At 40.2% G+C, this 12,414-nt stretch overlaps 1 protein-coding gene across 1 annotated transcript; it reads right to left on the reverse strand.

Moving 5' to 3' along the window:
• Nucleotides 1–556: 556 nt before the first annotated feature.
• On the reverse strand, nt 557–9,402 carry LOC148325844 (vimentin-like). The gene is made up of 9 exons (XM_088311903.1): nt 8,809–9,402; nt 6,802–6,862; nt 3,822–3,917; nt 3,495–3,659; nt 2,297–2,422; nt 2,006–2,226; nt 1,141–1,184; nt 986–1,071; nt 557–913 (listed from the first exon to the last, which is right to left on the reverse strand). Exons 1-9 carry the CDS (start codon nt 9,345–9,347, stop codon nt 872–874), a joined length of 1,380 nt encoding a protein of 459 aa, XP_088168029.1. The 5' UTR covers nt 9,348–9,402; the 3' UTR covers nt 557–871.
• Between the last annotated feature and the right edge of the window lie 3,012 nt (nt 9,403–12,414).

Raw genomic sequence — 12,414 nt, forward strand, 5'->3', positions numbered from 1 at the left:
CAGTGTTTTCTAAGCTTTATCGAGCCAAGGCACATATTTCTCAAGGGAAATAATTTGACGGCACACAGTTTAGCAAAACGATTCACAAATGGATAGTCGGCTTAATTACGCCCAATACTTTCTGTAATCTAGTGGAAAAGCATTTCATAGATCTACATGTCACTCACTATATGTGGCTGTCATAGATAAATTAACAACACATTTTTTTTAAAGTAAAGAAATAATAGTCCATCCAAATAAGTAACCATTTCTGCAATCTCTCACGGCACACTGGTAACAAATCACTGATGTAAAATTATCCAAATGATCCAACCGCCATCACGCCATAATCATCTTGCTCGCTTCCTCGCCTTTCAAAAGGCTTCCACACCTCTTGTCATCATTATTAAGTTATTAAACAAATTTTGACATCACACTGTGGGGACAATGCAGGTGCTAATGAGGTAGGAATCCATTAGGAACAGTTGCTTAGGAAAAGGGGAGTGCGTTCGATGACTAGTTCATTTATTATTATTATTTGACAAGGTAAGTGCACCACAGAAGCGTCACACCTCGCTCACAGTCTTATTAGTTTATTGCTGAATACAAGGCATCGGTGACATGTTTAGCATTTGGTTGTGTGCATACTGAATCTATCAAATGGTTGACTACGGGTGAGATGTTTTCTGTGGGTTACAGTTTTTATTGTTAGTGAATGTGTCTGAGACAAATATGAACAGAAATGGAAGCTAAACACATTGTTTTTCAAACTAAATCGCTTACCAAATCTTGACATATAAAAGGCACTTTTCAAAGCTAATTGTGTCATTGAGTGCAGAGCCGGTGAACATCTTCCTGCTGCTTGTGTGTTTTGTTTTCAGCGAGACCTTTATTACTCCATGTCATCGTGGTTCTGGGTCGACTCGTTGATCACCTTAACAGAGACACAGCTGAGTACATGTAAATCTTCAATTTAAAGTCATGACAAATAACGCACGTCTTGTACCTGACCATCTCTGGTCTCGATGGTCTTGATGAGAACCTTCTTGGTGGTTGAGGTTTCCACTTGAGGTTTGTAATCGATCATGGTTTCTGTAAAGATTTTCGTGTTACTCATCAAAGCCGTGTTAATGGAGTAAAAGTGTGGAAATGTAAACCTACCTCTTAAGTTGAAAGAGGAGAAGTTCGGCATTGGGGTGGAGATTCTATAAATAAGGTAAACACCGGTAAGAATACACCTGATGGAAAGCGGTTACTTTGACACCATGCTGTGCCCACGTTAGATAAAATCGAATTTAGCTTCGACAATCTGTAAAAATAAGCTTAAATAAGCTTTGAGATGTTTTTTTTTGGAATGACTGGTACTGATTAATGACATTTCCATTAATTTCAACAAATTAAACTCAAATCTCAGAATACCACTGTATTCAGTTTAAGACACAAATATGTTAGGAAAAAATACTCTTTTGAATATAATACACGATAAATAAATTATTTAAATTGTGCCAAAATATTAGGAGAAATTCTGAAGATATTTGACAAGAAATCCTAAAACCTTATTTAAAATTTTATAAACTATTAAAACTACTCAAAATACTAAAATATTAGCTGAAAATTATTGTGTTATTGGAAAAAAATTTAACAAGAAATTAAATTGAAACAAATACGAATATAATTCCAAATCCACGACACAAAAACAAAAACGATAAGGGGAAATAATACGCAGCATTACAGAAACATGGTCCAAAAATGTAAAAATAAATAAATAGATATAATTATTTTCTAAAATCAATGGAAATTACAAAAAGCTGGGGAAAAATACAGACATAACCTTTGTTACCGAATCCAAGGGCGGAAAATTGCCGCTTCAAATATCACAAAATATACCCAAAATATGAAGAATACACATCAAAACATTAAAAAAAAAAAAAAAAAGCAGAAATACACAAATTTTGTATAAAAACAAATGGAAAATGTACAGCAACACAAAAAACACAACACAATACAATGACTTCAACATAGTCACCTGCTCTCCTCTCCTTCCAGCAGCTTCCTGTAGGTGGCGATCTCGATGTCCAGGGCCATCTTGACATTGAGGAGATCCTGGTACTCCCGCAGGTGGCGAGCCATCTCGTCCTTCATGTTGTGAATGTCGTCCTCTAGCCGAGCCACCGTATCCTGATAGCCTGCCGTCTCCGCGGAGAAGTTGTCCTCCATCTCTCGCATCTGCCGCTCCAGCGACTCGTTCTGGGGGGAAGCGAGCGTGCGTTGGAGCCTCCACCGTAAAGCTTGATGAGAAGGACTGATGGATACTCACGGTTCCCTTGAGGGAGTCCACCTCACAGGTGAGAGCCTGAACCTGGCGTCTGTAGTCGTTGGCCTCCTGCTTGGCCAGCCTCAGTGCTTCACTGTTGCGGGCTGCCGCTTCGGTGAGGTCGGCAAACTTGGGGGAAAATGAGAGGAAATAATGAAATTGCAAAATGGGCAAGAAATGAGGTTAAAAGAAACCTGTTTTTGTTCTTTATTAGAGTGTAAGAGGCGGCACGACTGGTTAGCACAATGGCCTCTCCGTTCAGAGGTCGCCTACTGCCTAAAGACAGCTGGGATAGGCTCCAGCACGCACACGACCCTAGTGAGGAGAAGCGGAACGGATATTGGATGGAAAGAGAGTGAGAGCAGCTTCTAGTGCAGTACCACCTTGTTCCCACAGAGAGCAGTAGAAACTCGCTTTGAGACCACCAGAAGCAAAGCGTTTAAATCATGAGGGGGAAAAAAAGATTGTCACCTCTCAGCAAGCTTTTTTTATTCTTAAAAAAATGAACTAGTTTCCTACTATACAACTTTGGCTTTTGTAAAACTACACCAATTATTTGAAGAAATAAAACATCACTCCTAAAAAATAATGACTAGTCTCTGGGAAATTATGACTGTAGTCTTGTAAAATGAAGTACCATGAATCAGTGGCAAAATTGGCAACTAATTGACGCCCAACAAATTTGTAATTGCCTATTGCTGCCACCGTGTGGCAGCAGAGCACTTTTTTTTTTGCATATAAGACAGTGCTGTGTTTCAACGAAGCTCCTCCCTTCACATCAACAGCTACTTGGCACCAAGATGGTGGAAGCAAATTTTTGCAGTAGACATGGTTTCAGTCTGTGAACTAAAAAGGGCCAATATGATGCCTTTTTCCATCAGTAATGGAGGATAGCTTAAAAAAAAAAAATCCCCACAGATTCTTGAGTAATGTTCTATTGTATGTTAGGATCTCAGTTTTTTGTCCGGTCACTCATGTTGTCATGTATGCTTTTTACAGTGCTGTATTTGTGATTGTAACTGAATGCGTGTGTCTGCAATGCCTGGCCAGTCCCTCATCTTAGAATTTGGACAGTCTCGCACTTTCCTTCTGGCTTTCATGTGTTGCTCTGCGACAACAGCACTTGCGCTAAATCCCTCAACATAGCCAATAATTCTTTTTGGCGTGAACACATTGCAACTGTGTGGTCTTAAATCCTAACCTTGGACTTGTACCAATCCTCAGACTCCTGGATATTTTTGGAGGCCAGGTTCTCATACTGCAGGCGGACGTCCCTCAGAGCGGCCGTCAGGTCCGGCTTGGCCACCTCCATGTCCACCTGCACATGCTGCTGCATGTGGATCTGGTTCTGCATCTCCAGCATTTCCTGTCACGGGAAGCCATGGAAGTGCAATGTGCTCATGTCTCATTAGAATTTCTATTCCTGCATTGATTTGACCCATCAGCAGATAGACAATAGATCCCTTTGTTGTGTGTGGGCAGCATTTCCTCAGTAGTCACACAAACTCACACAAAAAAAAAGGCTTACCTCATCATGCAGCTTCTTGAGGAAGTCGATTTCCTCCTGAAGGGACTCCACCTTCCTCTCTAGGTCCAGTCTGGTGAGGGCAGCGTTGTCCACATCCTGCACCATGATACCCGCAATCTGACTTAGTCAGCAGACATTTGAAGGTGACATGAATTATATATTGGATCTTTGCTGACACCGGGGAAAAAATGTCTCTTATGCATACCGCTCTGGATGCTGTGCCGAATCCTTTACACAGATATTCTACGTAATAGTGGTGAACTTCATCACACAATGATTGCTCCGGCTCTGACCTTGTGAAATTGAGTCATTAAGAGTTGCTTTTTGTTTATTTATTTTTATCTATTTTTTTTGACTTGGTGGTATTTTTTTGTGCGAATACTTGATATGAAAGATTGGACTACAACTTGTCTAATTTTTGTGGTACAAAGTTGGTAACCATTGGACAAAATCTCACTTTTAAAGAAATTGACCTCTTCAAACCAAAAGAGGTGACTGAGATTTTTTTTGTGGCTCTAATGATGATATACATGCCAAAAAAATTCATGTTGCTAGGGTGAGACTGACTGACCTTAAAATGTGTTCGTGACTGATCGGACAGATCTTTCGGAAATGGTTGAAATGACCCTAAAATCCCTTCGTCAAACCAAATGGACACTTTTCTTTGTGTTTTGGGGGAATTGGTTCTTCTTCTGGTCAGTAGAACAGTCGTTTGTGGCTGTTTTCAAATAAATGAATGTGCTGCTTTGTAAACCAACCACTCCATTTACCATTTTGAACAAATTCTATGATGTTTTTTTTTTAAGTGATCCATACAAATCCATTTGAAAGTCACTTGCTATCGCCAACACAAATAGCGATTTCGGGTTTAGCGTACAAGTCCAAGATCTACAGCCAACCAAGTCTCATTTTCGACCAAACTTTCCCCTAAGTTAAACCTGTGGTGGCTTAATTTAGCAGCCTTGCGTTGCTCACCTGACGATAAAAACAATGGCATTGCCCATTTTCAATTAGCGTTTGTTTTGTATTTCCCCTGAGAACGACACACTGCCAAGCTTTGTCCTCAGCACGTTGGCAGGTCGTCAAATGAGGTATCAGCAAATGAAGCGGCTTTGCCCGGCGCTAATGCCACAAACAAAGCGCACTATTCAGCCCGGCTGTCCCAAACGGGTCGGGGGCTTGGAGGGTGACTGTCTGCCTGACTGAGCGGGCCAGCGTGCAGGCGGCAAATGCCTCATTGTTGGCATGTCACACCGAGTTCCTTCCTGCCATTCTTACACAACATGTATGGGCTACCCACGCAAGCATCCACTGCAGATGTTTGCCAACATTATATCTAGTATGTGCCAACAAACACTTATTCCAACTACACTTAAATCATCTTAAAACTTTTTCCACAATTAATAGGACATACAACAGGGTCACCAACATGAGGCCCGTGGGCACAGCCCCAGAAGACCACATGAGTCACCCACAAGCATATTCTAAAAACAGTACACAAGTGGTGGGACATTGTAATTTCTTCAAAATGTTGTGGAAGTGATCAAAATATAAACAGAGAGTTGTAGAAATACAGGCTTTGTGTGTATATTTTTCTGAGTACACAGGTTAATTAGCTGGAGTTAGTGTTTAGTCGAATTTTTGTCCTTTTTTTATTAATTATTTATTTATTTATTTATTCATAACTTTTTTTTTAGGTTAATATTTGAGCAACAGAGATATATTTAAGTTGCGGCGTGCGTTTGTTTCATGGAGGTGTTGTTGGATTTTTCTGCTTCATTGGCGTAAAATGTAAAAATGTTGCTGTACAATGGTGTGTGTGTTTGAATTTTCTTGTTAATAAAAATTGTTTACAAAAAAAAGAAATACAGGCTTGTATATTGATATAAGTTACCTACTTTCTTAAATCATTGTTTCATTCTTGCTTCGTCTTTGCTTTGCTTTACGCATGTATTATATTGTACAGTATTAGACTTCGCTGTCTGTAGCCAGAACGGCATATGAAGCCATATCCGAAATGGAACTGGAAGTCAACTATTTTGCTTTGAAGCCACCATTTGGGTGCTAATTCGAGGGTGAACTCGTGAACTCAAATTGGCCCCAATTGGAAGCAAGTCTCCAAACCTGTTTTCTGATGCCATCATAGCATGAGGACAAAGTTTGAAGATCTTCTCAAGGATCCAGCATTAAAATTGTTACACAACCAATCAACCTGAAATTGGATGGACATTTAAATCATAAAAGAATGCACAAAAAAGTCCAGGAAACCCGTGCATCAAACTGAACAGATAATCTGACGTTTTTGTTTGAAGCAGCAATTTTGGGTTAATTCCCAGATTTGTGCTTTGGTGAACTGCGACTCCAAACGAGCGCCAGCATGGCATCAAAGATTGCTGATCATTTTGAGTATTCGCCATGAAAACAGGGTTGTGAGACCCCGACCCATTATTATGGCTCCTACTTGCATGACTCATCATCATGACGCCATTGACTTGACATTAATCCCCAACACGTAACGGCTGCTATTGGCTGGCGGGCTGATCTCACGGTAGCTTGCCCTCTCGCTCTGATAACCACATTGCGCCCACACTGTTGTTGCTCAAGTCCGGCTCATTCAGCGTGACCAGTCAGACTTAAAAAGACCTCATCTCCTAGCAGGCCTGATTGAACACAATCGTCCCAGCCAACCGAGCAAGCAACCAAGCCTGTCTTGTCCGAGCGGGCCCTGCTCTCCGCTTGTTTGGGATCATGGCTACAATCCGCTGTTGTGCCACCACAGGGGCACATTCCTGTCTTACCAGGGAGAATGGAGACAGTCACAGAGATGAATGGGAGACTCGTGATCGTTTAGTATCTCAGGATCAGTTTTAAATCAACTTGCAGAGGAACCTACTGTAGGAAGTTGAATGCCCCACAATAAAATAACACTTACTTAATAAAATTGTGTGTGTAGTGCAATTGTTGGAATCATATAAGTTACCTGCCGGAAGCTCTGCATGTTTGCTTCGGCCTCTTCCCTCAGGGACATCTCATCCTGCAATCTGGCATGACACACGATATATTAGGCAAGGAATTTGAATCTGTTCAAGCCTCTGGACACTTCATTACGCACACCTGGAAAATGTAATGCCATCTCTCAAAGTTTTGTTGTAATATGTTTTTTGTTGTACATATGAAATGCCCCAGACATCAAAAGATTTTCATCTGTAAATTTGTGTATTTGACAAATTTGTAATTGTTTTAGAACCAGAAAAAAATTATTCATTGGAATCCAATCTTAATTCAGAAATTAATTCATTATTTATTGATGAAAAAAAAAACATTGTGATGATTAAATTTTTCTCAAGTTTTTTTCCTTATACCTAAGTACAGTGTTATGTTCAAACTTTAATAATAAGAATGTTACTCTGGTTTACAATGATAATAATAAATATATATTTTTAGGAATAAAGACTCCTTAATTTTAGATGAACGGTGTTGGCCTACTATGCTGCTTGTATTTTAATGTTGGTCTTGATGGTGACACTTTGACTGCCATGTCTATTTTAGTGTTTTACTTGCCAACTAATGTGTCTTCGCTTCTCTATCTATACCAGCACGTATAGTGACAGGCAGAACTATGAAAATGCCGACTCTAACAGGCCTCGATTTCACACTACATGAGAAAATATGTGAGTTGGGATAAGATCATCATTTCAGTTTTCAGTTGTACCTTGACTTAAGTGTTTACTTCGTTCTGTTGCTGAGCTTGTAACTTCTGTGAAACTTTGTTTTTCTAACGTTCCAGTGGGTGGGACCGAAAGAGTTTTGGGGTGTCATGTTTGGATCCCCAAATTGGAAATCCAATTTTATCGTGAAACAAATTCAAGCATTTTTTAGTCTGACATATCTTTACATAGGCAACGATTTTTTTACACTCTGTCAGTGATTCTCCATGTGTGGCATGTGTAATGCTCATGGTACAAGGGCTCCCTCTTGTGGTGAGTGCAGAACTACTGATTTAAATCTTTAAACAGTGCAGAGTGTTACAATGCATTAAACCTGTCTTTAATCAGGACAGTACTTGTTAAGTATAGCTCAGTTGTACAAAGTCGGCACAAATCAAAATTAGAAATTATTTAGTTCGTTAGTTAGTACAACAAAGAGCAATTTTAGCCCCAAAACAGTTTGCGGAGTTTTTTTATTTTTTCTGATATCTTTAAGTTGGAGTACAATAAAAGCGACTAGTGGTTCTGTGAACTAATTTCTTGTGGGAAATACGATTTTCACATTCGCAAAATGTAAAATATTTTGTTGAATTGTCCAACTTCAAATTTTGTCAGTTTGTGGCCCTCAACTTTTGAGTTCACCCAACTTTTTTCTACATTTGTATTTAATCTTTACAACGGTTTGTTTCCAAACTATTATTTTGTCAAACTGTGGTTCTTTTATGCGTACAACATTTCAACTAAATACTTTTGAAAAACATTTTTATTTACCTAGTTAGGTTCAATGTAAGTGTTGAAACTACACATAATGTCTGCTTTCACTTTTTTTTTTTAATCCAGCGCAGTACACTTATGAACAATTAATTTGTACTTAACTTTAAGCTACATACATTTGAATTTAATCATTCAAACATTTATTAATGTACATTGTTTTTAATTAGCTTCATTAAGTCATTATTAAGGTACGTTTCCCCCCTTTAGTTAATTAAGCACAGTGAAAATGTTCAACCAATTTTACGACTGATCTTTACTTGGGTCAACTGACTGTGCGAGAGGCTGAGTACACCTTGCCAAGCAAATGCAGGGTACATGTTGACAAACTATTCCCGCTCACATTCACGCCTATAAACACAATTTAGCCTCTAAATTACACATGATATACGCTAATGTACATGTTTTGGTAACTTGTTAGGAAGCTTGAAGAACACTCAACGTTGTACAACTCGAGTTTGGGCTGCATTATGGTGTACCTAATGAAGTGACCGTGCGAGTGAACCTACTTGTCTCTGAGCCTCCCGATGTCGTCGGCCAAGTTGTCCCGGTGCACCTCCACCCGGGCCTTCTCGTTGCTCAGTTGGTCCACCTGGCGCCTCAGCTCCCTCATCTGGTCCTCGTACAGATCGCCGACTCGAGACGTTCCCTTGCCGCGGAGCTGCTCCAACTCGGCCAGGAGAATTTTATTCTGCTGCTCCAGGAAGCGCACCTTCTCGATGTAGCTGGCGAAGCGGTCGTTGAGCGACTGCATCTGCGCTTTCTCGCTTGTGCGGTTGGCGATGAATTCGCTGTTGATTGCGTCGGACAGCGTGAAGTCCAGCTGCTCCGAAGCGAGCCGGGGCATGGCCGCGGCACTGCTGCGCAGACGCTGCGTCTTAGTGGCGTAGATGCCACCGGCGCCCCCGGGCGCTCCGAAGGACAACACCCGGGTGGTGCGCATGGGAGCGGAATACTGGCGGCTGGAGTAGCTGCTTCTCACGGTTCTATCTCCGCCGAACATTTTCCTGTATGAAGACTGGGGAGGTGCTGCTCTGAAAGTAGACATGGTGTTTCCACGGGTCTATTCTGCGTGCAAGTCCCGACAGCATCACCCGACCCGCGCCTGCGCATATATAGTCTCCTCTTTGGAGGGACGGTGGAAGCGTCCAATCACGTCTTAGGTACAAGCGTCCACCCACCATCTTCCATCCCGGGTCTACATGGGGGTCCTCCCTCATTTATTCATTCTGCATTCAAGACGAACAAATGTGCCACCGAGGAGTTGTACTTTGTTAGTTGGGGGGGACTTAGGCAAACCCAGTCATGGGGTCCACCGCATGTACTGCAGAGGCAGGGCTGGACTGGGACAAAAAGATTCGGCATTTTTGGCTTTGACAATCCCCTTATCGACTGTGTGTGTTCACCAAAGGGACACGGTTTATTTTTATCAAAGGGCGATTCTCGGATCAGAAATTTAGGGGTGCTGAGCTTCCAACCAGGCACGATCCATATGTTTCACTTTTTTGTGCATTTTCGTGCAAAAGTAGGCATCAAGCTTGTCAGTTGCACGACATAACTGGTAGTGTCTATCCTTCCAATTCATACAGATAAAACATCAGCGAACTACTACTACCTAGCAACTTAAAAATTAGTATTTAAGTGCATCAAATTGAGAACTGTTAATGAGCAGTAGTAGTTATGGGAAGAAAAATATAAAAACCTGGTTTAAGCTCAGTCCTTCCACCACAAATGTATAACATTGGAAGGCAGCGTGATGCTCTGTGTTAGGTGGAAGAGGAGAGACTGTGTGGAACAAACAATTTATTTTTTAATTTTATACGATTATAAACTTTTATTGCATGTTTTAAAAGGACATATAGAAAAAAAATCAAAATTGGAGTGGGGATGGGATTCAAAATGGGCTAACGGGTTATTATCCTAAACCCAACTCTATAGTCATCGCGCAATTCCCTTCTAACACCATCATAGATGCATAACGGAATAGGCATTCATCCAAAAGTTGCTATTGGCCATTCACTCAACACAACATACACATAGACAGACTCATGAACTTGAGCCAGTGTTCAACCTTAAATGTCTTCTCACACTTTTGTCTTGGGTGACATAGCTAACACCAAGGCCCACATCACAGCTAGAGTAGCCCAAATATTGTTGATGTCAGACAGAATCCTCGTACCTCCAAAAGAGAAGAAGGGTGGGGGGACATCGCCCCCAAACAGTCCTCCCCCAGTTGACAAAAAAATGCTATTATAGTCTGCAGGTGCTGACAGCTCAAAACCTGATCAGGTCTTGCGTTTGTGTTACTTAAGAATAAAACAACAGGAAAAACTCTGGAAATCTCTAATTGCGCATGGTTAAAGTCATTATTTTCTTAGCAAACTTGGAGAGCTGTAGAATAATAACGTCAGGTTCTAGTGGTGGTGGAAGATACAAACGCAGGGGAGCGAGGCAGTGAGTGGTTCAACCCCCCCCCCCCAAAAAGTGTTTAATTTCCAAAATAAATCTAAAAGGCAAAAAAGGAACTAGGATAAATGTAAATACGAAAGTTCAAAACAAACTTTTGGAAAAGGACATGGACGAATGGAATCAACAACACACATGACAGCAGACAATCACCAGACAAGGACTGAAGGAAACAAGGGAACAAAATACAAACAAATTAATTAGACAATAAGGAACACCTGGACAAGACCTGAAGGGTTGGCTGGAGCTGATTGGCTAACACTAGGGAATGGGACGACAAGCACAGGTGGACACAATAAGCTTAACAAGGCAGACACACAAAGGACCGCAAGGAAAAACATGAAAAAAACTAAAATAACAAAGACAGACCATGATGAATAAAGTGTTTTTTTCGCAGCAGAAGCAGAATTTAACAAGAAGTTGTATAAAAAAATGTCACTGTTTTATGTGAATGTTGTAAATTTTACAAGAATGTTGTCATTTTACAAGTCAGTTGTACTTTTATAAAGTCAGATGTTTTTTGTCAGAATTGTATAAGAATCGTGATATTTTTAAAAAGTCAGCATTTTACAAGAATCCCATTGGTTTTTAAGAGGTGAAATTTTTGGACGAAAAAGGTATACTTAGTAAAAGTCATAATTTTATTTCAGTAAAAGTGAGGGTGGAGGGGTTGGCACAATTTTACACAATAATATATGTTCCATGAATAAAGCTAAACATATATTTAAAAAAATACATTTAAATTATAAATACATTTTCAAGAATTTCTCTGCTTCTACAAGAATAAAGTCACCATTTTTATGAGAATCAAGTTAATCAAGTCATAATTAAACAAGAGAAAAGTCCAAAAAGAAAAAGGTTGTATACTATTTTAGAATTGTTTGATTTTACATTATTGAATTAACATTTTATTTCTAAAATACGTGAAATTTGTGCGCAAAAATTTGTTTTATCTCGATAGCCCCTGTTTTGCTAAATTGTTGAGAATGATTTTTTTCTGGCCACATCCCACATTTGCCACTTGTTGCTAGGCAGACTTCCTTTAGCAATACATGATTTGTGCCGCCAACTTTTTCTCATTTTCTTATTTTCTATGCAAGAAGGGGAGAGATCTGAGCCATCAAACATCTCAGAAAAAGGACGGGGTGTGACAGCAGGGATCTAAAAATAATGGGCATAATTCTTCACATTTTTACGTAATTAGTGTACGGTAAATATTATAAATAAACGGCTTTTTTTCCCAACACAGCTCTATCTGCTGGATCTGGTGAGCGGCTACTTGCACTCATCATTTTGCGCTAAGATCTCATTTGGCAAATTGCATTGGCGCTGTATAAGTGGTGCAACACATGAGTGTCAGGAGTTAGAAAGTGGGAGGTGACCAGTGATGTTGAGCTAACAATAACCTAGCGACGCGTGTTTCTCTCGAGTTGATAGCCTCGATACCCGTTGGACAGAACAACCACTTGCAAACCAGAAAGAATCCTGTGAAAGGGGGATTTTTGTTCAGCCTCATCATGTTCGTCGGGCACACAAATGCTTCTTTCAAACAACCTTTTCACATTTTTAGCTTCTGGCAATGTGAGTGCGCTAGACTCTACTTGTTTTTCATATGTGCGAAGGAGGACAAAAAGGGTGTTAAACAACAT

The sequence above is a fragment of the Idiotropiscis lumnitzeri genome, chromosome 12 (assembly GCF_059441095.1).
Source record: "Idiotropiscis lumnitzeri isolate Australia: NSW breed Sydney's pygmy pipehorse chromosome 12, RoL_Ilum_1.0, whole genome shotgun sequence".
NCBI classification, from domain to species: domain Eukaryota; kingdom Metazoa; phylum Chordata; class Actinopteri; order Syngnathiformes; family Syngnathidae; genus Idiotropiscis; species Idiotropiscis lumnitzeri.